Genomic DNA, 26,221 nt, shown 5'->3' with positions numbered 1-26,221 from the left:
TATTTCCTTGGCGAAAGCAAATCGAGACATTTGGAGCGATAAACGGATCGAAAACTTGGAGACTTTTTGGAAACAGTAAGCTTCAGGGGAAAAAATCAATAAGATAACAAGATTGAATACTTCAATTAAGTTGGAGTGAACTTCGAAAGGACTTCAATACGAGATTTAATTGCAAAGTTTCACGATGGGAAGTTAATTGCTATAAATGACGACGTTCCTCGATATCTTCGTTACAGGAAAATTCGTTCAAAAATTGACGAAAATATCCGTAGATTGCAGCGCGCTTCGCCAAAGGCCACTCATACAGGCTGTGCAAAAAGTTGCGGGCCGGCGAGATATCTCGGAAATAAAACATTTTAGAGGAAAATGTTCGATACAAAAGCTGTCGGGTGTCAAGCGGTGCATTAAGGCCGAATCAGACTAGCGATTGTCGACGCGGATTGGATTTGGCGATTGTCTTCTAGCCAATGAGAGCAATTATAGCGATTTAGCTGACTCTCATTGGCCAGAGGACAATCGTCAATCGTCAATCATCAATACCAAACCGAGTCGGCAATTGCTAATCTGATTCGGCCTTTAGACGAACGATATTAGTTATGACGAATTTGGTTGCTTGCACTTGGGCTGGTTGCCTAGTGCGTACTAAGTGCACACTAAGGCTTGTTTATAGTCAAAATTCTATATTTAACTTTCTCTTAATTACATGTTCGAAGAGTATTTAGTCAAAAACATGATCCGTATGAACGCTATACAGAGCATTCTTTTTAATAAAAAATATTTCAAGAGGTATTTAAGACGAGATTTTTAAGACGATCCTTAAATATAAAAATTGATTATAAACAAGTCTCAGTAAGCACTCAGTGAGCACAGTACATATGCATTCATTGTCAGTGCAAGCGATCGAACTCACTATTAGATCCTGGATTGTGAGTTTTCAAGGTCGGGGAAAGGCCACCTTGAGTTTTTAAACGGAAACCCCTGCTTTATTACATATTCTTGCAGCTGCTGTCAAAACGTTCATACGAAGCACTGCTGACAAACTCTTTTTTCCGCTGAGAACTTTCCGAGTCCCCAAAGTTGAAGCACAAGTTTTAAGATGCACACCGCGTCGGTTCGTCCGCGCGGGAACTTAAACGGACCATCGATATTCAATACGCGTTTAAGAATCGGAGTTCGAATTTGTCAGAGCAACATCAAAGAGCAGAGGGGGGGGGGGGGGGAGAGAAGGAAGCAACAGAGGTATAAAAGAACGTTGGAACATTCACAAACAAACGTCGGCCCACCCACATGTGCCATATTGTTTTTCTACGTATCGCAAAGCATCGTCGATCGAGTACAGCTTGGATTTCCGGTTCGCTCTAAAGGCTAAATATAATAACGCTGCAGCGGCGTTGCGTGGATGCGTTTGCAGCCTCGCGATGAAACGTTTCCGCGGTGCTCCCCGCTATCCGCGCGCGGCAGGTAACGAAGCTTCCGTCAAAATGGCAAATGTGTAAGGGGCAATTTCACAAACGTCGGTTAACTGTTAACCAGAGTTCAGTCAACTCCCTACCTTTTCCCACCTTGTTCTCTAAGGGCCAGTTTCACAAACGTCGGTTAACTGCTAACCGAAGGTTAATTGATTCTCTGTCTTAGAGAACAAGATAGAAAAAGATAGGGAGTTGGCTGAACTCTGGTTAACAGTTAACCGACGTTTGTGAAACTGGCCCTAAGACCCATTAGCGCAAGAGGGGGACGATGATCCCCACCGTGAGACGCGAGCGCGGAACGAAATTTCGATTATCATTCGGACTCGTCGCTCTTGCCCGGTTACGTCACTGCAGTTACAGAACACCCCGCGTTGCTGCGTGTCGTCGAAAAAGCCAATATTCCGCGTGATTACTCTGCTGTAGCGACACCCGTACGCGTTGTACATCAGCCCGTAGTTCATAATCGACTCGGTTCGAATGAGCAGGGCCGAAGCGACGTGCGGTAACTCATCCGTAAAGAGAACGCGCGCTCGTCTCGTAGGAAATTTACCCGGTAATCCGCGTCAGGGTTTTTCCACGGGATTTCGTTTGCGTTTCGAGTCGTGCGAACGTTCCTGCGAGCGGCTCGCGATTCCCTCGCGTAGACTACTCCGCGCCGGGAACACGATCGAGAAATAAGTATTTCGCAGGGTATATTTTTATTATTATTCATAATAAATAGGGGTGCATCATCGGGGAGGTAGGCACTTATCAATTTTCTGTGAGAAAAGTGACGGGCCAGGATTCGAACCTAGGACCTTCCGCTTGCCGGGCGAATGCTCGTCCAACTGAGCTATCCAGGCCCACATGTATATTTTTACATCAGAGTGCACGTCGGGATGACGAGCTAGGTGTTTGTAAGGTGTATGTTTATTTTTCCGTCAAAATAATCCCCGCTGGGCATTGGCGTACAAGATATTGGTCAGCGGTTTCCCCCTCGGAAAGAACTTTTGTGCAATGTATAACTTGAAAATACTTAAAAGTATAATAAAGTCGGTGAATCATATCAGATTGGATCATTATTTGTAGAACGCTCTGGGACATAGTCCCCTATCACGTAGTGGCGTAGAGAGAGAGGGGGGGGGGAATCTACATGGAAAGTACCGCGCGTTTTCGAAAAGAGACATCGACGATCTAGAAATTCCGAAAACTGTAATCTCGAAAGAAATCCTTATCAACGATAAGATTCGTCTTCTTAGAACAAATAATTCCTGCACGTGGCATACATTTTCTGCGTTTCGAAAACAACAGACAGGTTTGGGCTGATCGCTAGATAAGAGGGGCGATAAATCAAGTTGCTTGATCGACGATCGGCTGGTAGACGCCAGGGACAATTTTTCCTTCGATCATGTAGAACGCGCCGATATACGACGGGAAATTCTGCGCCTGAGGAACAGGAATCTTTTGTGAGGCGGACCCGGACCTAGGACGAACGATTGTGTGACGAATGTTCCACGGTATAGAATTCGCCAACGGACGCTTCCTTTGAAATCGAAAGGTTGAATGTTTGCCGAGTCTCGTTCGCAGTGATCGAGGCTATAGTCCGCCCGTTCACAATAGCCACCGAGACGTAAATTCTTTCGCGCGAGACCTGTTCGCCGGAGTCATCCTCGTTTTTTGGCGTTTCATTTGAATTTATATAGGATTCCGGCGAACAATCGCGGAACGAATGTTTCACGACGACGGAGCAGCTCTGGACTTTCCCAATTTAACAAATAGGAGTTCGATCACACGGGATTTTCGTCGCACGAGGGCTGGTGATGGGTTTTTTTTTACTTCAATCGGATTCACCTTGAATCGCACTATTTTTCAGTAGAAAGAGAGAGAAAGAGAGAATTGTACCTATGGGAATCTAGAGAATCCCTCCCGTTTCTCTTTGGCCTCTTATCTTCGTGTCTAATCGAAAGGATTCTTTGAAGCGTACAGAGTACACTTATCAGTTATATCGAATTTCTGAGAGCCAAGCGCTAGTTTTACAGACAGACATTTCGTGTTCGAAATGAACCGAGAGACATCATAATTATGTCGCATTAGTGATTCTCTTTTGCACTCAATTAACAAGAAACCCCGCGTTTCGCACTCATTGTTTTCGAACGCGAACGAATATTGTGCACACAGAAAACGAAAGATGTCCACGCGGCGGGTAAAACTTGCTTGTCAAGATCGATCGATAAAAGTTCCGACGTATTGTTACGGACAAAATATTACAATAATAACACGACCGCAAAGATACTCGAACGATTAAGAAACCATCGCGAAAACAGTCGAATCTCGCAGCGGTGACTATTTTTTTTTTTCGCACGACTTTTCGACAAATGCCGTGTGATTATTCGGCTGAGTCACCGCGAGACCGTTGAACATTCGTAAGATTCGTGCAATTAACGGTGGCAAACGATAAAAATGCAGGCCTGCACTTGCGGAGCATCGAGGAGCCGAGGATGACGGCGGAGACGGCGGCCCCCTGCGTGCAAGGGGTACAGGGAGCCCAGAGTGGCGGCGTGGCGAGCCAGAATATGCTGCAACAGGTGCAGGATGGAAACGGCGGTGGCAGCGGCGGCGCTTACTATTCCTCGACTTCGACGGCGTACGATCCGGAGTACGCCCGTATGGAGTCCTGGCTGGACGAGCACCCCGACTTCGTCAACGATTACTTCCTCAGGTAAATCGCTCCCTCCGGAGCCCCTTGCCGGCGGACGAAGCGGGCGGACTCACGCTAGGTTCATCGTCCTGCGAGTATATCGACGGTCCCGTACTATCTGGAAAAATGTTAAAAATAACTGCGGCCAAGTTGTCCCCGTCGCGTCTATACCCTTTTCCCTTTTCTCGCGTGTCCCTTTTCTTCCGTTATCCACTTCTTTTATCGCGACACTGTTCGAGCTCTTGTCGCGTAGATATTCCCAGTCAGCAAAATGTTAGCACATTGGCAGGAGATTTATCAGAAGCCCACACCAAAACCATAGCCATCTGTGTCCGCATTTGGCTTTTGTTTTGGCAACGTGTCGAGTATATATCAGTTCCTGCGTGCAATCTGCAGTCTTTCTGCCTTCAAAATTTGTAGCGGGCATTTGACGAAATCTGCTCCGGCAGATTTGGCTACCTGGGTTGGAAAGCATCGCGGTGAAAAGTAGACAAGGCACACGACGCCTTTACATACGTAATTACAATTTTTGGTGTTTCGACCGGCAGGAAGGTGACACGGCAGACCGTGGACACGTGGCTGGTGTCACACGCGACGCCGACCTCGTCGTCCAGCAGCTGCGTGGAGCTTTCGAGCCCGACGCACGTCGGAGCCGGGAACTCGTCCGGTGGACGAGGCGGCGCCGGCGGCTCGGGCGCCACGACACCCGTACGCAAAATCTCGGCGCACGAGTTCGAGCGCGGGGGTCTCCTGAAGCCGATCGTCAACACGATCGACGGCACGCCGACCTTCCTGAGCGTGTCGACGAGCGACGCGTGTCAGCCGGGCGGGCCGCAAGTTGGATCCGGAAGCTCGAACCGCCCGCAAAGACGGTCGAGGCACGAGCTCAGGCACCTCGACGAGAAGGATCTCATTTTCGAGCTGGTAGGTGCCCCGCTACGTTGTACGACTCCAAGAGTCTAACTTCTGTAAGGTCTCTACAGGTCAAGGACATTTGCAACGAGCTGGAAGTGAGATCGTTGTGCCATAAGATCCTGCAGAATGTGAGCACTCTCCTACACGCGGATCGCGGTTCGCTGTTCCTCGTCCAGGGGGAGAGAAGCGGCTCCGCCACTGCCGCTGCCGCGGCCGCCGCCGTCGCAGCCGCCGCCACGACCGTCGCCAGCACCGATGTACCATCTTCCCCGAATCACGAAGCCGCTGCGAGCAACTCCGACGAAAGCAATCCGCAGCGCGATCAGTCTTCCGCGAGGAGCAGGTGTCTGGTGTCCAAGTTATTCGACGTCTGTTCGAGATCGACGTTGCTGGAGATGGAGAAGAAAGACGAAATTAAGATCCCCTGGGGTACCGGAATCGTCGGATACGTCGCTGAAAGCGGGGAACCCGTCAACATACCGGATGCTTACAAGGCAAGACTTGGAAATACCGTTTCAGCGCTTTTCGCCTATCGTCCGTATCGAATGAGGACGCGATGCGGATCGCATCTGTTTAATCGATTATTAATCATCGGGAATTCTCGATGAATCATGATTTGTTTACACTCGTAACGCGATTGCTCTCGATGCGAACAGATGTGTGCGAGTATACTTTATCTGTTACACGCAGAGACCTTATCTATATCTCGATTATCACAAAATTTCGTGAGGGTAATTGGATGCATTGTTCAGCTGCGTTGCATATCCAAGAAGCTGTGAGCACTCTCCAGCTGGTTATGCTGGAATCAACGGCACATCCGCCCAATGTTTACGAGTTGAGAATGATGTAAACGTTTCAGGACTCGAGGTTTAATCGCGAAATCGATGCTTTAACGGGATACCGAACGCGTGCCTTACTGTGCATGCCTATCAAGGATTGCAACGGTGATGTAATCGGGGTGGCACAGGTGATCAACAAGCTCGGCGGCGAGGGCCAATTCACCACGCAGGACGAGAAGATTTTCGCCGGTTACTTACAGTTCTGCGGTATCGGCTTAAGAAACGCTCAGCTTTACGAAAAGAGCCAATTGGAGGTGAAGAGGAATCAGGTGAGCGTCAATTTCGCCGCATCGATCGAGATAATGAGGCGAGGGATCTAATTCGTTCTTGACGCTAGGTTCTGTTGGATTTGGCTAGGATGATTTTTGAGGAACAAAGCACGATAGAGCACATGGTTTTTAGAATTCTCACGCACACGCAATCGTTGATTCAATGCCAACGTGTTCAGGTAATGGATGTAAACGTCCGCCGTTCGTGAGGAGAAACGTAATTACGCGAGAAAAGGAGCGCGCTACAATGCCGTGATTGCTTTCAGGTGTTGCTCGTGCACAAAGCTTCAAAGGGGAGTTTCTCGCGCGTCTTCGATTTCGAAGCGAACGATCTCGCTGGCGAGGATTCTGATTCTCGCACTAGGTGAATCAAGTTTGTAATTAGTCTAGCTTCTTGTTCGATAAGTTTACACTGGAGACCTAACAAAGCCTCTTCTTTTCGCAGTCCTTTCGAGAGTAGGTTTCCTATTAACGTTGGTATCACGGGTTACGTAGCGACAACCGGTGAAGTAAGTATCGCACGATTAATGTTTTCTTTTCAACCACCAGTTTTGCCCGGAGACGATATGAGAGACTTTTCAGACTGTCAACATACCGAACGCTTACGAAGATTCGAGATTCGATCCGTTGGTGGACGACGGTACCGGCTTTAGGCATCGTACGATTCTTTGTATGGCCATTAAGAATTCGTCCGCTCAGATAATCGGCGTCATTCAGCTCATCAATAAATTCGACGATCTGCCTTTCACCAAGAACGATGAAAATTTTGTCGAGGCGTTCGCGATCTTCTGCGGGATGGGAATTCATAATACGCATATGTGAGTGTACTTGTCTATCTTGAACGTCGTATCTCGAACACTTGACAATTTCACCTATCGGGTCCTCAGGTACGAGAAGGCTGTGATAGCGATGGCAAAGCAAAGCGTCACTTTGGAAGTACTGAGTTACCATGCGTCGGCATCGTTGGAGGACGCGCAGAGATTGAGGGTTGGTATGGCTTTCATCCTCGCGGGAACTCAGCTATAATTTTGAAACCGTGTAAACGCTTATCACTCGTCTATTCTCCGTCTCGGCAGAGTTTAAGGATCCCGTCATCGGCGCATTTTCAACTGCACGACTTCAAGTTCGACGACATACACATGGAGGACGACGAAACCCTCACTGCGTGCCTCAGGATGTTTCTCGACTTGGACTTTGTTGAACGGTTTCACATCGACTACCACGTACTCTGCCGTTGGTTGTTGAGCGTAAAGAAGAACTATCGGAACGTTACGTATCACAATTGGCGACACGCCTTTAACGTGGCCCAAATGATGTTTGCTATCTTGACGGTGAGTTTTCTTCTTCTATGTCGCAATGTCGATTATAATTTGTGATGCGGGAATTGTGATCGGTACATCGTTACCAGGCTACGCAATGGTGGAAGATCTTTGGTGAAATCGAATGTCTCGCGCTCATCATCGCATGCTTGTGTCACGATCTCGATCATCGTGGGACAAACAATTCTTTTCAAATTAAGTGAGCACTTTTACTTACTTTCGCACACGTGCACGTCCCTCGTCTGATTACGGCGAGAGTGTACGAGATATATTTCGGTTTTCAGAGCCTCGTCGCCGCTGGCACAGCTGTACTCGACTTCGACGATGGAGCATCACCACTTCGATCAGTGTCTGATGATCTTGAGCAGCCAGGGCAATCAGATTCTGTCGAATCTTTCGCCAGAAGAATATTCGCGCGTGGTAAAGGTGCTCGAAGAAGCGATACTCTCTACCGATCTGGCCATTTACTTTAGAAAGCGCGGCTCTTTCCTTAATCTGGCACACAGTGGTAGCTACAACTGGGCGTTCGGCGATCATCGGGAGCTTCTACGCGGGATGCTGATGACGGTCTGTGATCTGGCTGCCATCACGAAACCGTGGGATGTCGAAAAGAGAGTAGCCGAACTCGTTAGTAGCGAGTTTTTCGAACAGGGCGACATAGAGAGGCGGACGCTCAACATTACGCCCATTGTGAGTGGCGCAAACATAATTGATCTAAACATAAACAATTGTTCTCGTATAAACGCATCCGCTTCTGGTATTGCAGGACATCATGAATCGAGAGAAAGAGGACCAGCTACCGATGATGCAAGTTGGCTTCATCGACTCGATCTGTCTACCTATCTATGAGGTACAGCGCGGCGAGAAATGATAACTAATTTTTTTTTAATGAAAATTTTAATGAAAATTTAATCTTTCCGCGTCTGTGCTTACGTTGACAGGCGTTCGCCAATCTGTCGGACAAGCTTGTGCCGCTCGTCGACGGAGTCAGTATGAACAAGCAACATTGGTTGGAGATTGCTGAGAGCAAGAGCCAGGCGGAGACCTGCACGAATCACGACAGGACGCCGTCGGCATCGGCGTCCGACAACGAAGAGACCAGCGAACAAGCGGACCAATAGTCATTAAGGATGGCGTTACTGGCTGTTAAAGTCGAATGTACCAAACGCAGCGGCCATCCGCCAGTCGTCAGAAAGAGAAATACGGGATATAGTTTTTATTGTCCTCGCGGTCCGTCTCCCGCGACGTCCATTTTCCTCGTCTCAATTATCACGGCCTGTGTCCTGCGCGAATACGAATAGGCGATCCGTCCGTTTAACGGACTCTGCGTTAATACCTTCCCGTCAATTTCCGTCAGGTCTACTGATCGAGTAGATCGAATATACAAACTCTCTCGCGTTGAAATGTGTATGTGTGTGTGCGTGTGTGCGTGTGTTTCTCGATCAAAATCATTCTATAAATTTCATATACAACAAGTTGAAAAAGTTAAATTTGAACTGAATATGAAATGGACGATCTTGCGAAATACGATGAGAAAGGTCTTGTTCTCTCTCCCTCTTTCTCTCTCTTTCTGCCTCGTATCCTGTCCCTCAATCCTCCTCTCGCCCATTTGTCCAACTTCCTAGACACTAAACCGATCAATCTCCATATGCTACTACTGTACCTGATTGTATTGTACATATATTTACTGTGACACAGACCTTCGATGTAGAGAGAGAACATAAAGACCGGGGCGTGATTCTCGTAAATGATGAGTTTTCGACGCGAGCCAGCTCGTCGAAGGACACAAGCGAAACGGCGCCTATACGCGCGATTAGATTACGTATTTGCATACCAAAGTGTAAATTTATACATCGAGATTGGTCGCGACTATCGGTCAGCCGGCAAAGTAGCGGCGCGAGCGGCCTGTTGACCGCGTAATTAATTAACGGCCTGGCATCAGCAGACACGCTCGGCTTTCTCGATTGCTTTGCTTCCTGTTGCAAAAACGATTTTGGATTCCTCGAATCGATCTCGAACCCTCCTCCCCCACAGTCGTTTTCGTCTTCGCGTAGAGCTGTTGTATCGCTAGAGAAACTAACAATACGAAAGCTGTAGAAACGTTCATCAACGGCATAAATTTGCGTTACCCTTGTTGTACTCTGAAGCTCACAACGGACTGTACATACATACGGACAGGTAATAAGGAGATTAAAAATTGCTCTCCGTGTGTTCTACCGTTTTCGTTAAACGTTACAGAACGTACGGTAAAACTCACCATCGCGGAGGCGCGACACGTGTCGCGCGACTCGATAGCGAGGGACATGCATATCATTAGATAGTCGCCACGGAACGGGATAGCCCTCATATCCGGCATCATATCATACGGTGGAAAGCGGAATTGGCACGCGCGGGCGGACGATAAGGAGGAATCTAATGCCGCGTCCGACAGATATTCGAATACCACGGCTCTGAGAAGACGAAGACAGTCTAGGCATTTAGTGAGATCGCAACGTGTGATCGTTACTTATAGCGCGCGACTTCCTACAGAGACTTGTTCCTTCAATTCCTCCAATCTTTAAAGTGATTTTTCTTTTTTTTTTTTACTTTAATGAGTCCAAGCTTGATACTTGGTCCTGCGTCGTCCCCTCCCCAGCGACGACGACGACGACGACGACGATAAGACGCGGGGTAAAGTGATGAAATATGTAACAAGTGTGATAAAGTTTCCTTGTGTGCGTGTAACTACAGAGAGCGCGGATGTATGCTCGAAAGAGGAGAGAAAGCGAGCGAGCGAGAACGGCTAATATATATTGTACAGTAATTTTTGTGTAAATTATATTGCGAAGAGTGGCGTGTACGTCGAATTGTTACGATAACGATCATAGCGCGAGTCATACATATATTATACAAATACATATATATTCTATAAACAATATCTAATATATTAAAAAAAACGAAAATAAATTAATGCGAATATACGAAGCGTGTTTCATCAGCGCGTCCCCTCGAACGCGCGTCCTCGTTCGTTCAATCGTGCCGTCCGATATCCCGTATATACTGGTGAGGGGAAGGAGTTTCTTTTTGCGGCTCGCTTAATTGCGCCTAGAAATGACGGCCCGTTAAGGACGCGCCGCCCGTCCCCCGCCGCGTCCGATCGATAGTTGACTAATTGCGCACGATCACGTGGACTGATCTCGCAACGACACCAATTTCGCAACGTCTGATACCTACGCCCGGGGGGAGCCAACCTTGATCGTCGCGTGCACTTCGATGCGTGCCAGATGCGCGCGACGAGAAGGCCGGGCCAAGGCGGGCCGTAAGCTCGAACACGTGCGGCTGAAAAATCTCGCCCCGTTGGTATTTTCCATCAATTTTATTCCACTCGTCTCGTCTTACAGCGCGACGCGGATTTTTCCGCGGCTCGGGTTCGCGGAGACTGAGCCGATCGAAGGGGGAATTACGCCCGTTACTGCTCCCGTTGCCGTCGTCGCGCGATCTCGTGACTCCGCATAACAGACAGAACTACATCGTCGCCGGCGCTGACGAGCTTATTGTAGACTTGCGCGTGTGTGAGTTGACTTATTGGCTCTCCGTTCAGCCGGACGATCACGTCGCCCGCTTGCAGACCAGCTGTATCGGCCAGGCCTTCGATCGTCACCTTGTCCAACACACAAGCGAGTTTAATGATAACGCGGGAAGAGAAAAATGTATCGTTTCGATGTATCCCTCCGCTTGGAAACAATCGCTCGCGATTGATCACTCTGGAGTTTAATTCGACTTCACTCGGGGATACATCGAAGGGAGCCACGAGCAATGTCCGTCGTAGATTAAGTCTTACCCTGACGACGGTTAAGGGGAAAGTAAAGTCCACGCCTCCGGAGAGCCGCAAGCCCCATGGTTGGGCGTTACATCGTGACAGTTTAACGTCGGTGGTGACGACGTTCGCCATGTCGACGGGGAGTTTAGCGCAATGACGAGTGGTTCGTTCGCTTCGCTCTGAAGGTGGACCTGGCGCGCGGGTTCTTTCCAATTGATCGCAAAGTCGCCACCGTTTTCGAATGGTGGATCTGAAATCGAGGTTTTAAATCCCGGAGAGTGCGAAAATCTCTCCTATTACGGCTTGAGCGGAGATGCGTCTGTCTTATACTCTTGAGACACATTGTGCGTTACTTCAAGACAGAGGCCCATATTCCAAGTTCTCTCTTACCGATGCCTGCAAAAGTGCCTGTAAAAGATCTTTTCGGCCAGTGGGAATCCTTCGAGGCCAATTTCAGTGGCACTTTTGGCGACAAAAGAGGACTCAAATACGGACCAAAGACTTGGACACGTAAGACGTTATCTTATAAGAGTACAAAACAGCCATTCTGCTGAGGCCCTTGGGGCCCACCGCGACGAACCTGTTACCTCAAATCAGCGAGATCGTCCCGGTGGAGCGCGCCTGGGGGGTCGAACACTCGCGACGATCGGCGATCGCTTGGTCGTCTTTGCGCGGCGCGATTCGAATTTCGTTCCTCGGCCGAGATGAGAGGCAGAAGAGAGAGAGAGAGAGAGAGAGCTGCGCCCGCGCCGAACCAACATCCTATTTCCAATACGACGAAGGGGGATGACATGCGCGAGGCGCGTCCCGCAGTTTCGTACGACGAGTACGAACCAGCGCGGCGCGGCGGAGCCGATCGAATCGGATCGGCGGCGATCGGCGAAAAAGGGATACGCGTCGAATCGTCTCCCGATTTCGCCTCCCATCCCCCCCGCCCGCCGAGTTCATCACGGGGGTTGTCATCTCCACGCAGTGTCGAGAGCGTCCTCTCCCGCGCGCGCGGTGCCGCGAGCTTATCGGGGCGAGGGCGACGTTTGATTTTCGCGTCGAAGGGCGCACGCCCCGACCACGGGGTGACCCCCGACCCTCGGCCCCCGGCCCCCGGCCCCGGTCCCGGCGATACAGCTGAGTCCTCGCTGTGTCACGAGCGAGTCCAGTCCACTCGGACCTTCCGCCCGACTCGGGAAAGGGAACCTGAACGTGGACCCGCCGCGCTGTCCCCCCCGCGTTATCCTGGCCGTACCCCCGTGCGCCCCCGTGCCGACGTGTTGCCGCCCGCACGCGCGGCGCCCCGCCGCGCCGCAATAAATCGCGCGCGTTTCCTCCGGCGGCTAATTGCCAATCGTCCCTCCGGATCTCCCTTCGCGCGCGCGTCCACTGCGCGGGAGAAGCGGGGTGGTGCGTTAAATGCCGAGGGTAAGTGGGACGATTATTCCGCCGTCCAGCTGGGCGCGATTCGTGTGCTCCGCAACCGTGTCCGCGGCCCCGCGTCGCGGTGACGTTTCCTTTCTTTCCTTTCGCATCTTTCCGGCGCGTTGTAATGTAAAATGGACCGCGGTCGCGCGTGACGTTCGGGGTGGCACACTTTTGAAAACATCACGCTTCGAGAGCGTGGGTCGTCCCTCACGACGAAGGGCCGCGTAGAAAGTCTTTCGCGCGCGTTTTTTTCCCCCCTCCGCGCACGTCCGAGAGATCTCGTTTATTATTTCCGTCCTCGCGCTTGATCTCCCTCGAGATATTTCGAGAGCCGTCAACGGGGCGAGATGAGACCACCCGGTTTCCCGACGGTCCCTCGTGCGAGCTGCCCTTTGCAGAAACACGGTACGGCGGACTCGGTAAAAGCAACCAGCAAACTGGTGTATTTTGAACCTTAAAATAATACACTCGCACGCGCGCGCGTGCACGTACAGAGGGAACTGTCGATATTCGTGTTCATCGATTTTTCGAAAAAAAAAAAACAAGGAAAAGCAGTCAAGCCTCGCGTCATAATAGCCGACCGCAATAAATTATCAAGCGTCGCGTGTACGTGCGGGCGTGCGTGTGCATCATATTATTAATATTTCAGTGATCGGTGGGGGTGTCATGGTTCCGGTGAATGGAGATGTCCACCGTTCACGAGTAGCCCCGACTCGCTACGTGCGGACGCGCTTCCGTGCACTCTCCACGCGTAAGTTTCGCTGCGCTTTTCACGTGCGTGAGGAATGACAAGAGCCCGTCTTTCTCTCTCTCTCTCTCTCTCTCTCGGACGTTCCACGTTCATTCGTGCCAGAATTCAGACTGGAATCCCAGTCGTGATTCTGCTCGTCCTCTCTGAAGTTTTAGAGTGAAAGCAGAACCGTGGATTGAAGCATTCACTGTTTGCCTAGAGCGAATATTCGCCGCGATAGAGTGAATATTTCGCCCCGCGGTTCCTGCATTTTCGCTCGAAAAAACTTTAGGGAGTCGCGGGAGAGATGCGCGGAGAATCGAAACACGCGACACGCGTTGCGTGAGATACATTTAAGAGAGAGAGAGAGAGAGAGAGAGAAAAAAGTACGAATTCGCAAGTAAAATTCCGCGCCCGAATTCGACGCGAATCGCGGGTTCAAAATCAATTCGCGGCTTTACCCCCTGAAATTTTCGGAGCGAAAGTACCGCGGCGTGAAATATTCACTCTACCGGCGTAAAAATTTCAATATTCATTTCGTCGGAGCAAATGTTCACTCCAGGGTGAATATTTCACTCCGAGAGCTTGAGGTGGTACATCGATGCGGAATCGTACAAAATTCGCAAATAAACGAAGAACCGAGATAAATTCGCACGGCGACAAAACGAGGGGAGGGGGGGGGAGGAGAGCAGCGTGAATAAGCGTTAATTACGAACGCTAGATTGCAGACTAAACTCCCGTTTCGATACGCAGTTTAGTTCGGCGTATCGCGTGAAATAAAGTCAGGGGGACAGAGGCGGAGGGAGCGAGAGCTCGGGGGAGGGAGAGAGATCGGGAGATAGCGCGAGAGGAGCGAGGCTCCACGGGGTGGAGGGTGGACGCGGGTTCTGGGGGTAGCCGTGCCATGCCGGTGGCTGCATCGATCGTTTTCTACTGACGCTACAGCGCCCGTCTCCTACGGATGGACAATGCGACCTCGTCGCGCCAGAAAAATACTGTAAATCGCGATAACGGACGGCGCTCATATCTCGTCGTAATCGACCGTCGGGCGAATCGACGAGAGGCGTCGCGGACCTCGCCGCCCCGCCGAAATGAACACGTCGCGCGTATCGATCATCGAACCGATCGGAAACGCGACTTACACGAGCGAGACTCTCTCCCGCGTCCCCGCCGCGCGTCCCTCTGTTAATCAATCGCGCGTTTTGTCTCGTACGTGGCACTTTGTTTCCCTTCGTCCTTTTTTTTTCCTCACTGCGCTAACGAACTTTCTCTCCTTCCCTCTGTCGCGAGCCGATCGCGAACGCTTCCCTTCCCCCGCGAGGCGAAGCGAGACGCGCCGCGCGCCCCCGCCCCGGGGAGTACGATCGCGCGACGCGCAGCCGAGATGCGGGCGCGAGCGGAGCCGCGAGGGTCGAAGGGGTTGCCGAGGCTTATTCAAGGTTGAGCGAACCTCACGTGTCGCTTGTCAAAGGCCGGGTAAGTCGCTGGAAAATGGACTCTCCTATATATCCCGCCGACTATTCTATTTTACGACACGCGGAGGAAACGAGACGAAATCGAGCGGCCGGGCCGCCGATAGCCGTGCCAGTAATATTCCCGACGCTGTCCGAGGCGTGCGTCCTACTCGGTTTAAAATAGCAAAGTACTCTCCAGCGCGGCGGAAGAGAGAGCGAGAGAGAGAGAGTGGGAAGGGGACGGGGAGGAACGGGTGTCTCCGTTCTATCGCACGGCCAATTAGTCTGGCCAATTAATCCCGGTGATCGATTTGCGCGATCGATCGCGGCGTTCGATGGCGGCGCACGGCCGCGCGACGGAGCGCGCCGTCTACCCTGTTGCGTTGTCTGTTTCTCGTCGTAGGCGCGACGGCGCTTCCCCGCGGCGTTTCCCCGATGGAGAACCGAGTGGGCTGAAGGCTCGCGGGCGGAAACATGCCCGGACGGTCGCCGGCAAGGGCGTACGAGCGGCCCATTACGAGCGAGGGTCGCGGGCTCGCCGCCACTTGAATGTCACCGCCGGAGGTGAGGGATAAGAGCCGCGGCGAGAAGTAAGATACTTTGGCGTGAGCTATACGAAATCCTCCCTCGCAAATGCCTCTTCAGCACCCGCTGAATTTGTCCACGCGAGAGATACATCGCCAAATTACCTTACCTCCCACCCCCGATGAGCGTTTTACTTTCCCGAGTAAATCAACATCTCGGAGCTTTCGTTTCGTTACAAGAACAAATGACCAGGGCGCGGGATGGGCGAGTCCTGGCTCTCGGTCCTGCTCGCCGCCACGCTGACAACGATGACGATGATGGCGGTGATGACGGAGGCCGATTCATCCTCGACGCCGTCCCTGTCGACGGGCGCTCGTGACGACGTCGCCGACTCCAAACGGGTTTGTCCTCATCGACGCTCATTTCACCCCGACTATCCTTCCCTCCCTTTCTAACGCGCCGTTCCTCCGATTCTGCCCGAAGGCGGCCATCGAGGAAGCCCTGGACGTGATTGAGCAGGCATCGACGGGCTCCCTGGGCGAGGTGTGCGTCAGCACGGCGGGATTCAAGTCCCTCCCGGCTGGCGTCGCCCTGGACCCGAGGCGTTACGACACGGCGCGCCAGAAGGCCGACATGACCGCTATGGTGCTTCGGAATCTCGGGGCCGCCGAGGCGATGCGACGTAACGGTGAGTCGGGGGCCGCGACGCGGGGAATACTAATCGCGGATCGTCGTACACGAGGGAGGGTGAGCGCTACCTTCCCTCGCGAGCGCGATTAAATATCTCGGTGCGCGCTGTCCGACGAAATAAAAGGAGGGAATTGAAGCGTGACAAATGATCCGGAATTAGCGACCCCAATTCTAGTTCCCTTACTCTACCTGCCGCTTAATTGGCGGCACCTGTTGCGCGCGGCGAGCAACGCTGGCCCGCGCCGAAGGTGGGCCTCGCTCAACGCGGGCGGCCGCGGGCGCGAGGTGGCCACGGGCCCGCACGGACCCCGAGGACCGACCGCTAACGGAATCGCTGTAGCTCTTTTAGACGCCCTGACCAAGTCCCTGCTCGTCTCGGTGGACGACGCGGTCGAGGCGAGGGTGATCGCGCTCAACGCGTCCACCGGCACGGTCATCACCGCGGTGTGGCTGAAGCGCAGCCCCGGGAGCGTCGGCGAGCCCTCCAAGGTCGAGAGTCACGCGGTCCAGCCCGGATTTCAGCCGGACCCCAGCCTACCGTGGTTCGAAAACGCAGGCGGCAGCGCCGGATTGAGGTTCGCGGCCCGCCGTCTACTCTCGCGTACTCTTGCGCAACTGTGTATCCGCAGAAGCCAAACTTGCTCAGATCTTTCATCTTTCATTGCCGGGCGTCAATGACGCCGTTACGACTGCCCGTTACGGACGGTACAACTGCCGGAGAGACCTGCACGAAGAGATAAAACTCACTTTTTTTGTGCTTCCACACGGAGGGCATTTTTTCGTAAAATTTGTCCTAAATGCAACCGTCGATTGTCTCGCTCTCTCGCGTAAAAAAGACTGTTTGTAGTCAGATCTTACATTGAAGATCATCTTCAGACACTATGTGGCCAATAAAATGTTCCATACAGATAAACTTAAGACGGTCTTGAATAGAAGACCTGACTATGACTGCCGGGCCTAGTTTCTTATATGTTCTTTTGTACAACGTTTCTCCTCAATTGTACCGTCCATAACGGACCACTTTGTGTATGTCTTCCTAAAAATGTTACGCACGCACGCACGCACACGCACCTTTTCAGCACAATCTTGCACCCCGTCACGTTCATGCTTAAAATGTCGTCTTTCTCTTCTATCGCGGTGAACTAATGTATGTGGAAACGGAAAAATACGGGTCTGTCCACAGAAGAGGCTCGATTTTATTTTGTACGATATTTTATTTCCGAACTAAAGTTAAATCGTTTGAGTTGTACAAACCCTTAATTATGTGACTATTATCAATTATATTGATAAAGTTACGCGTATTTTCCAAAGATAGCTATTTACGTTTTTATTTCAAGCATCAAATAAATTTGCATAATTACTTTAGATGCGACACGCTTTGATGAAGAATTACGAGAAACTGTTTGAAATCATATCGTAATAGATATTGACTGCTTTGTTCGAACAATTTTAACTTTACATTTGAGAAAGATAAACGTTCCATTTTCAAAACCTAAGCTAAGCGTAAACGTTTAGCAAAGAAGTCTTATAATTTTGTCTACGAATTTACATGCTGCCCTAAAACACAAATTTTTCGAAGGTAATCTATGAAAAATGTCGACGTGTTAACGGTGGACAGACCCATATGTCCAAAACAATTCGGAAGAGAATCGCGCTGATCTTGTATGGGCGCTCCACGATCATTCATCATCCCTCATCATCCCGTACGAGCGTCAAGTCATAGAAACTCGATAGACACTCGCGGACGATGCGAATTCGCGAATTTGCAATACCTTTGACAAAACCTCGTGCCGTCGTTTTACGATCAACGGCCACGGGCGATACCGGGGATGACCGTGAAGTGCCGGGCTCCGTTGCACGAAAGAACGTGTTACACAAGAAGAAATGTCGAAGTTTCTATGGCGGCTTGTGGCGTTTGCGTGTGATCCCAGGTCACCGAAATTCATGCAGTCACCGCCGATTGAATCCTACAGGGGTTGGTGGACCATCCCGTACTTCTCCTGCAAAACTCGCCGTTGGCTCATCTCGTACAGCGTGAACGTGAAGCCGCCGGATGTCCGACCCGGGTTGGTATACAGCTCTCGCTTCCCTGCCGGGAGTAATTCTACAAAATTATACAAAACTATAAAATATAACTGCCAGAATTTAAGAAATTCTACGTATAAATTTAAAAAGTCAGAAAAGTCAACACGAAGATGCATAGAATTGGAGCACTTTTGTTAATTTTTTAAATATTCTACGAGTAAGCAGACGTTTTAATTCTTTAAGATTTTGTTGCTTCTCAAATTTTTTTAACTAGTAAAGTTTCGTACTAATTTTTACAAAAGTGTACACTTTCGTGAAATACCACTTGCAATCATTTCTTCATTTGAGAACATTGTAAGTTGCGGTACTCTTTCGTAGATACTTTTACAAAAACACAAATGTTTCAACGAAGATATAAAAATTTCTATAAATTTCTATTTCAAGTCAATTTTTGTAGTTATTTATAGAAATTCTTTCCGCTAGGGCTGCGCAGATACTTAAACTTACTGCTTTACAGTAAACTACGTGCTCGATTGTATTTCTGCTTTGTCTTTCTTCGGCAAAGGGTGCGGGAATTCATCAGTATGGACATCGACATAAGCGGGTTGGAGGTGAACCAGTGCGACGCCCCGGCGCAACAAAACCGTAACGACGGGCTCGAGGCCGCCTCGGGCAATCAGATAGCTTTCTTTAAGGGCACCCACAAGTGTCACGCCGATACCACGCAGGTAGGTACATGTCGCAAATGTGCTCCATCTATTATCCCTTAGGACCTGAGCGGAGTGGCTGTCTTATACTCTTAAGACTCAAGACAGTTGTTGTGCGTTACCTCAAGACAAAGGCTTAAAACATAAAACATTGTCTTAAGGCTGTCTTAAGAGTATAAGCCAGCCGTTCTGTTCAGGCCCTTACAAATAGGAGATGCGTATACAAAGCGAGAACTCTCGTTTTTCGGTTCAGTGCGTGTATCAGGGACCCGGCAGCCGAGTGAACGAAAACGGGGTGGGCGCTGGTTGGGCGAAAGGCGCGTACGTGTGCAAGTGTCGGCAGGGCTTTTACAGCGTCAGCCATCATCGATCGGGCTTCGACGGGATTCTCGTGGAAGGTCAGACTCATTGTCGGACTTGTTGTTTGTTTGCCGCTCGATTCTCGCGCTAATCTAATTCTCCGCTCATATTTATTGCAGCCGCGTGGAAGGAAATGCGGGAGAACAAGAGCGACTCCTACGAGCAGGTGTTTCAGTGTCTGCGCTGCGCCCCGGGATGCGCCAGGTGCAAAGGCCCCGAGCCTTGCCTGGCGACGTACAATTGGCCCTTCAGGTACTCTCAAGCCGCCCGTACTTTTCTAATCCCTCGCCGCTCGGCGCCGTCATCTCAATTTAATGTGTTACCTTTGAAGAATCTCGCTGCTAGCCGTTTCAATCTTCTGCGTGTTCGGCACCATCGTCCTGGTGGCGTACATGTATCAGCATCGCAAGCTAAAGGTATTCAAGGTCGCGTCCCCGATATTCCTGTCTATCACGCTTCTGGGCTGCGCCTTGATGTACCTCGAGGTGGGTGGAGAGACGTCCCTTTCTCTTTCCTCTCCAAAGGCCCGTTTATGCCAGTTTTGTACTAATCAGGAACTCTCGCCCCCGCTGTAGATGGCCGCTATATTCCCGGTCCTCGACATGTATTCGTGCATTGCCACAAAGTGGACGAGGCACATGGGATTCTGCGTCTCGTATACGGCGTTGCTGATGAAGACCTGGCGGTAAGCAGCTACGATAAACGCTATCGCGTCGTTGGGAGTACGCGCGGTCGAGTTGCAGGGAAGGAAAAGTAAAGAAAAGTTTTCTTTTCGCGATCACTGATTTGTTTTAAAGAGAAATCAATAGTAAGGTACCCGCGCCTCGGTAAATTTGTCGCTTGGCCGCGGCGGAGAAATTGGGTGGCGGAGAACTCGAATAAAGTGTGTTCGTCCGCAGGGTCTCGCTTACGTACCGGGTGAAGAGCGCCCATAAGGTTAAGCTGACGGACAAGCAGTTGCTGCAATGGATGGTGCCCATCCTGCTGGTGATGCTGATCTATCTCGGGACGTGGACCGTCAGCGCGCCGCCTTACGCCGAGGTAATCGCGGATAATCACGACTTGAAGTTCTACCAGTGCTCTTACAACTGGTGGGATCACAGCCTGGCTATCGGTAAATATACACAGAAACGATCCTTCGCGGATCGCTAGAGGCTGTTCTCCTTTTAGGAGACACAAATCGACACAAGTTAACGCACCCGAGCACGCCCAGCGGGAAATGACTCGTCAATCGATGTCGAAACGGTCGTTTCGACGAGACATTTCTCACTGGCCGGCATCGCTACTGTGAAAAATGGCAGAGATTCAAAGAACAAGATTTTAAGAAACGGTCCTGTCGAATAGAAGATTATATCGAAATACTCGGAGCGGGGATGCGTTCCTCGAAAGCACACTCCGACCCGCCTCCCGAGCGGGGTCGAGAAGTGTCGATTGAGTTCGAATAAAATTCTAAATGGAAAGCGACATGTGTCGATTTGGGTAAATAATGTCGACCGCCTTCTCTAAAAGGAAAGCAGCCGGAGTAACTCGAGTGGGTAATCGACAAACGATTCTGCTTTAAGGTGAAATTCTCTTTCTCGCCTGGGGCATAAAGGTATGTTACAACGTGCGAAACGCGGAGAGTCTGTTTAACGAGGCCCGTCTGATAAGTTACGCCATTTACAACATAGCCGCGGTGAATATAACCATGATAGCCATTCAGTACGTAGTCAACGCAATATATCATCGCATACAAAACGTGTCGCGCGACAGTGCACTATACATCATTGAATAACGTTGTCCGCAGTCTCTTCATATTTCCCCGTGCCGGGCCGGATATCAAATACCTGTTGGGCTTCCTGCGGACTCAGCTTTCTACGTCCGTTACGGTCTTCCTCGTATTCGGCCCTAAAGTAAGGCGATTGCAACGAACGGACCTTCTCAACGTGGACACTGAAAAGACCAGACTTTGGAAACGATCCAGCGCGGAAAGCACCTCGCTCGGATCGGTCTTTTCAATATCCATCGCTCTTATTCCCTCTATCCTCTCCGCGATTGGTACAGCTGGTGATTAATTGATTTACTTTCAATCGACGTGCGCAGGTAATCAGAGTATTGCGAGGCCAGGGGGATCAGTGGGACAGTCGAGCGAGGGCGCGCGGCGTCACCGCGAGCTTCTCCTTCAACGGAATTGGTTTGGTGCCGGAGGAGACGACGGACCTGTACCAGGAAAACGAAGAGCTCAAGGTACGCCCGCGTTCTCTCCCCCCCCCCCTCGCGCGTCTCCGCGCGGCGGTTCGAAAATTTCACCCTTCTTTTCGTTACCGTTTCCTGAAATTGCATCAGGAGGAGATCCAGAAGTTGGCCGCGCGAATCGAGTTCATGAAGATAGTGCACATGGAGATGCACAACCGACACATCAAGCCGAAGATGGGCGGTTACTTCAGCACGCACGGTCATGGTCACGGGCACCCATCCGCCGGCCAGAGCCCCATCGCCAAGAGCTCGACCGCCAGCTTTATCCTCAAAGTATGTACCTAAATCATTTTATTCCCCGCGCCGTTCGATCGATTCCCAGGACACGCGGAATTTCCGGGACCCGCTGGCGCGAGCGGGATAAATTACCGTCGTCCTTTCTGAGAAATTGGATTTTACCGTTCATTAATTTACTCGTGTCGCGCGTGCATTTGAAATTGCCGGGATAAATCTCGGTGTTGTCTCTACGGGAGGAGTCGTGAGTGGAAATTATCCGGCGAAAGTTCTTGTTCCTCTCTGCACCCCGTCCCGCCTCGTCGAAACTTTCAGGCGCGCGTTATATCGCTGAACATTTCTTAAAACCACCCGCGCGGTTCTTACGTTTCCCCGTGCGCTAATCTTTTTCGCCATCTTTTCTTTTCTCTTTAAATTGTAATCCTTCTCTCTTCCCTTCTGTTAATTTGCCAGCTTTCTCACATGTGCTTGAACTGTAATACTTATACGTCTCGCGTCGCTCAGCTCAGTTTTTTTTCTGCCGAGACTCACATCAACAGTCTCGCTGGCGTCCCACCATTTGCGTGTACAGCATTGCGTAGCTTATTGCTTTTCGACATTCTTGTCCTACTTTTATTCCGCCTCTGCACCTATGTATATTATGCACAGCGATAAACTTATTATTGTTATATAAACGCGGAAGACCGGGAAATGGGACCGCGGAGTTGACGCGAAAGCCCGCGTTAGTCCGTATTCGCGCGAGTCCGCCGAGGGAGCGTCTTGGGAAATAAATTGGAGTAATTTATTGAGCAGACGGCCGTGGAGCGAGGTGCAACGGCAGCCGCGGCCGCGGCAGTCGAGGACTCGACCTTTCCGTCCGGAAGTCTGCACAGAGCGCGCAGGTCGGAGATGCTGAGGGAGAGGAAGGCGGAGCGGGAGAGGGAGCGCGAGAAGGAGCGGAGCAAGGACAAGGAGCAGAAGGAGAAGCCGCGCTCGAGCGGCGAGAAGGTTTGACTAGTGGTCAATAGCGAGGAGGTAAAGAACCTACGCTCTTAGGACCAGCTTCACAAACGTCGGTTAGCTGCTAACCGAAGGTTCATTGATTCTCTGTCTCTTCTTAAATAATAAGACGGGAAAGGATGGGGGAGTCGACTGAACTCTGGTTAACACACTGAGGGACCCATTTTGTTTGAATGAAACAAATTTCAGTAGACTCAACTGAATTTCTTGTTTGGATATGAGCAAACAAATCTTTCAGTTGATACAATTGGAAAATCTGGTTGTATCACACACTAATTTGGCTGAGTGAACACGCGCAGAATCCTTTTATAATATTCAACTAAACGATTTAGTTGACGCAACAAACACAATTATTTAGGACGTGATGGACAAATTTGTTATCTCAACCATAAAATTTTGTTCAAATAAACAACTCATGGAAACAAAGTATTTAGTTGTAACATTTAACTTCTTTTCAGCAACATATCTTTCGTTTTATACAACCAAATTACATGTTCAGTCAACATAATGATTCAATCAAGTTATTTCGTTTCATTCAACAAAATGGGTCTCTCAGTGCACCCAGTCATAAATTACTCGTCGATCGACGTCGAAACGATGTCGAATCGACGTCAGTATGGCGGTTTCGATGTCGACGCGACATCGTTTCGACGTCGATCGACGAGTTATTTCTGGCTTAATTGTTAATCGACGTTTGTGAAACTGGCCCTTGATCGGCCTGAATCTCTCTCCCTCGTGCTCGGTGACGATCTTCTTCTCGCCGGCAGGTATGGTTGTGACGAAGACAGTGGCTCGACGAAATCAGGAAGACGCGTAGGAGCCGAAGAAATAGAAGGAAGAAGAAACTGGAGATATTCAGGTTGTATCCTTTAAAGGACAGGAGACTGCCCGTATTCGTATGAAAACGCCGTATAATCAAACTCATCGCGATCACTGTCTTCGCGCCGTTGTGATAGCGATGTATCTTCGTGATTAATTACTAGGTGTACGGATATATCTCTGGAAATCAAAATCTCTGATGAACCCGCGGGAGGCGACGGCGACGGCCGAGTATTTCGTGTCTCCGTTTATTTTTGTAACAGCGGCTGTCGAGAGTGAAAGGGAGCGCACAATTCTATTATAAATCGATATCTTATTTCTTCAGAATGCGTAGAAGCGCTCGAATGACGCGCCGTTGGCGCGACGGCAGGCTGTACAGGAAATTGTATTTAAAGAAACCAGGGATGCTTCGTCGAGGGATCGCGAACGGGACGATCGGGACGAAACCGCGATACTAAAGCTGTCACAAATGCACAAAGGACGCGCGGGCGAGCCGTTACCGTCGTCTTCAGCGGACGCGTTTCGCTTACCGCGAGCATACGATGTAGAGCCGTAAGAAACGCGCGTGACTCTGCGAGTTATGTCCCCCGGTCAAAATCGTTTTGCGCGCGCACTTTTGCCGAGCGGCGCCGCGGCCCACAGGCATTCGATATTTAAGGACAGCGAAGGGCGCGAAGATGCCTTTCTTAAGTGTTACATAAGTCGTCGTATTCCCGGATTTTAAATGGCACCGTTTCCGGCGGCTTTATCACGCCGGGGTGACACGTCGTTGTCTTCATCGACCGATATTTAAATACACAATTTGAATGTGAATGTTAATTTAAGCGAGTAAATATAATATACGAGTGCAACAGGCGCGTAATTTCCCGTACTTGAACGCTCGACAAGTTTAACTCGATAAGTATGTCACCGAACGCGAATGGAGAATCGTTTCCGCTTGCACGTTTAAGTTCACGACTTCATTTGCGAATCGTATATTCGAGGGGGGAGACGCGCGAGCTCTCCCCCGCGCTCTTATTACCTAACCATTTGTGTAACGCCTTATCCGATTTACATTGCATTCTGCTCGTTTCCGAACGAGAGTCACGTTTCAAGTTGCAAACAGCCAAGCGATAACTGTTCAGCGTAACAGATTGTATAAATGTTACATGTGACAATAAAGTTACACAACGGGCTGTAAAAAAAAAAGAAGAATAAGAAGAGACGCGAGCTTTGCTGGTGATCGTGGATTCACGTTTGGGGAAAAATGAAGTACGAAAAAAGGCTGAAGAGAGAGTCTAGAGACATAAAATCGTGCGATAAAGCGATTAACAGTTGATGAAATCTTTGCCTTGTTAGTTTACACTTTTTTAAGGGTGCTTACGTTGTCGCGATAGAACGCCGTTATCGTAGATCGCGTACAGTCGTGCGTTGACAACGACCGACGGAGTTATTGCTGTTCGTGTCTAAGATATTTATCGTAACGTAATAATTGTTGAATAATGAGGAGGGAAGAAACGGCGGAGAAACGGGGCGATAGATACATATATGTGTGTGTGCGCGTTGCGAGTACAACGTAGATACCAATACCCTAACAGCAATATCATTCGAGAGACGCGGGGCGAATAGTCTCTTAAAATTTTCCCTGAAAATCGTGGGACAACGTGACATTTTGAACAACTTCGCGAGAGCTTTCTGAAATTTTACCGTACATTCTACACAGTTGGAAAATTTGTTTTCCTGTTAAAGAAATGCCGGTTAAAACTTTTGCGTAAATGTTTCACACACTTGTGTGTTAATTTAACATATTGCTCTTGTGTTAATTGACCTCAAATGTAAAATTATTATGTAAAATTAACTGAAAAGACATGTTAAAACAACACAATGTGTACTTATTTTTAATCTGACACATGTTCGATATTATTGGTAACAAAATTTATCTGTTATAATTTACAGAATAAAACATTGATTTCATTCTATATAACATAAGTGAGAGTGATTTCGAACCGTTATTTGATTTATTGCCTCTGTAAAATGTAAAAAATACATTTTTTAAATTCATTTTGTCATTAAAAATATAGTAATTTTACACAAAATTTATTTCAAATTATTTTGTGTTAAAATATTAACGAAGTATTAGTGCGATCATTTAACATATCCATATTATGTTAACACAAAAATTTGTGTGGACCGTTTGGGACATGTGATATCTGTTAAATTTAACACAAATTTTTCAACTGCGTACTAATAAAATTATGTATGCCAAGTGTATGTACAATTACTAGTGAACTGTATGGTAAAATGTCGAAAAGCTCTCGTAAACTTCTTCGAAATGCCGCATTGTCCCACGCGATTTTCAGGATAAATTTTAAGCTTTAAAATTCGTGTACCTTTGTAGAATGTACCAAGGATGCCCTAACACGTTGTACATCCGTATGATGTCTCGTACCTTACGATATCCCCCGAAATATTGTCAGAAATCTACACGTGCTGTTAGGGTAATGCTCGACGATGAAAGTCTGTCGAACGTAGTAGAACCCTGCCGCGGATCGAATTGCTTTTATTTTCTTACGGATATCGCGCGATACGAGCATCCGCTTGAAAGAAAAAAAAAACCAATAGAAATCGGTTGCCCGCTCAAGTTCGTTCCCCCACGCACACGTACATACGCAATCGATGTTTCGATCGGCGACACTTTTCAGACACCGACAAGTCATTCCTATAAAGTACATAACCGGGGCGTTTTTTCCCAGTGTCCACA

General features: G+C 49.5%; 3 protein-coding genes across 8 annotated transcripts in view; 2 read left to right on the top strand and 1 right to left on the bottom strand.

Moving 5' to 3' along the window:
* Positions 1–9,732, top strand: part of LOC105566605 (dual 3',5'-cyclic-AMP and -GMP phosphodiesterase 11) — a 29,660-nt gene extending 19,928 nt beyond the window's left edge. For both annotated transcript variants that reach the window (XM_012020749.1, XM_012020748.1), the window contains exons 2-15: positions 3,915–4,167; positions 4,695–5,070; positions 5,130–5,555; positions 5,921–6,169; positions 6,238–6,348; positions 6,436–6,533; positions 6,615–6,678; positions 6,752–6,987; positions 7,057–7,156; positions 7,246–7,500; positions 7,578–7,687; positions 7,773–8,178; positions 8,255–8,338; positions 8,430–9,732. In XM_012020749.1, the coding sequence (XP_011876139.1) occupies positions 3,947–4,167; positions 4,695–5,070; positions 5,130–5,555; positions 5,921–6,169; positions 6,238–6,348; positions 6,436–6,533; positions 6,615–6,678; positions 6,752–6,987; positions 7,057–7,156; positions 7,246–7,500; positions 7,578–7,687; positions 7,773–8,178; positions 8,255–8,338; positions 8,430–8,609 (2,916 nt within the window). In that variant the 5' untranslated portion in view covers positions 3,915–3,946 and the 3' untranslated portion in view covers positions 8,610–9,732. The remainder of the gene's footprint in view (positions 1–3,914; positions 4,168–4,694; positions 5,071–5,129; positions 5,556–5,920; positions 6,170–6,237; positions 6,349–6,435; positions 6,534–6,614; positions 6,679–6,751; positions 6,988–7,056; positions 7,157–7,245; positions 7,501–7,577; positions 7,688–7,772; positions 8,179–8,254; positions 8,339–8,429) is intronic.
* Positions 9,733–10,824: 1,092 nt separating this feature from the next.
* On the bottom strand, positions 10,825–12,098 carry LOC105566604 (PDZ and LIM domain protein 4-like). Of its 2 annotated transcripts, none has more exons than XM_012020747.1 (3): positions 11,868–12,098; positions 11,309–11,537; positions 10,825–11,128 (listed from the first exon to the last, which is right to left on the bottom strand). In XM_012020747.1, exons 2-3 carry the CDS (start codon positions 11,417–11,419, stop codon positions 10,937–10,939), a joined length of 303 nt encoding a protein of 100 aa, XP_011876137.1. In that variant the 5' UTR covers positions 11,420–11,537; positions 11,868–12,098; the 3' UTR covers positions 10,825–10,936. The 2 variants fall into 2 exon arrangements, with proteins under 2 accessions (XP_011876137.1, XP_011876136.1); XM_012020746.1 differs by having other exon boundaries at positions 11,875–12,098.
* Positions 12,099–12,514: 416 nt separating this feature from the next.
* LOC105566603 (probable G-protein coupled receptor CG31760) lies at positions 12,515–25,156 on the top strand. 4 transcript variants are annotated; one of them, XM_012020745.1, is made up of 19 exons: positions 12,515–12,703; positions 13,353–13,454; positions 15,291–15,451; positions 15,665–15,813; positions 15,896–16,100; positions 16,443–16,677; positions 18,034–18,168; positions 18,693–18,855; positions 19,088–19,232; positions 19,314–19,446; positions 19,526–19,679; positions 19,770–19,879; positions 20,094–20,308; positions 20,757–20,895; positions 20,981–21,086; positions 21,277–21,420; positions 21,520–21,702; positions 22,453–22,677; positions 23,430–25,156. In XM_012020745.1, exons 4-18 carry the CDS (start codon positions 15,673–15,675, stop codon positions 22,654–22,656), a joined length of 2,412 nt encoding a protein of 803 aa, XP_011876135.1. In that variant the 5' UTR covers positions 12,515–12,703; positions 13,353–13,454; positions 15,291–15,451; positions 15,665–15,672; the 3' UTR covers positions 22,657–22,677; positions 23,430–25,156. The 4 variants fall into 4 exon arrangements, with proteins under 4 accessions (XP_011876135.1, XP_011876134.1, XP_011876132.1 ...); XM_012020744.1 differs by having other exon boundaries at positions 15,652–15,813; XM_012020742.1 differs by lacking the exons at positions 12,515–12,703; positions 13,353–13,454 and having other exon boundaries at positions 14,855–15,451; positions 22,456–22,677.
* Positions 25,157–26,221: the final 1,065 nt, after the last annotated feature.

Source organism: Vollenhovia emeryi, unplaced genomic scaffold (assembly GCF_000949405.1).
Source record: "Vollenhovia emeryi isolate VEMERY1.0 unplaced genomic scaffold, V.emery_V1.0 DF939144.1, whole genome shotgun sequence".
Taxonomy (NCBI): domain Eukaryota; kingdom Metazoa; phylum Arthropoda; class Insecta; order Hymenoptera; family Formicidae; genus Vollenhovia; species Vollenhovia emeryi.
The sequence above is the reverse complement of the archived record's forward strand: the minus strand, read 5'-3'. Positions and strand labels throughout refer to the sequence as shown.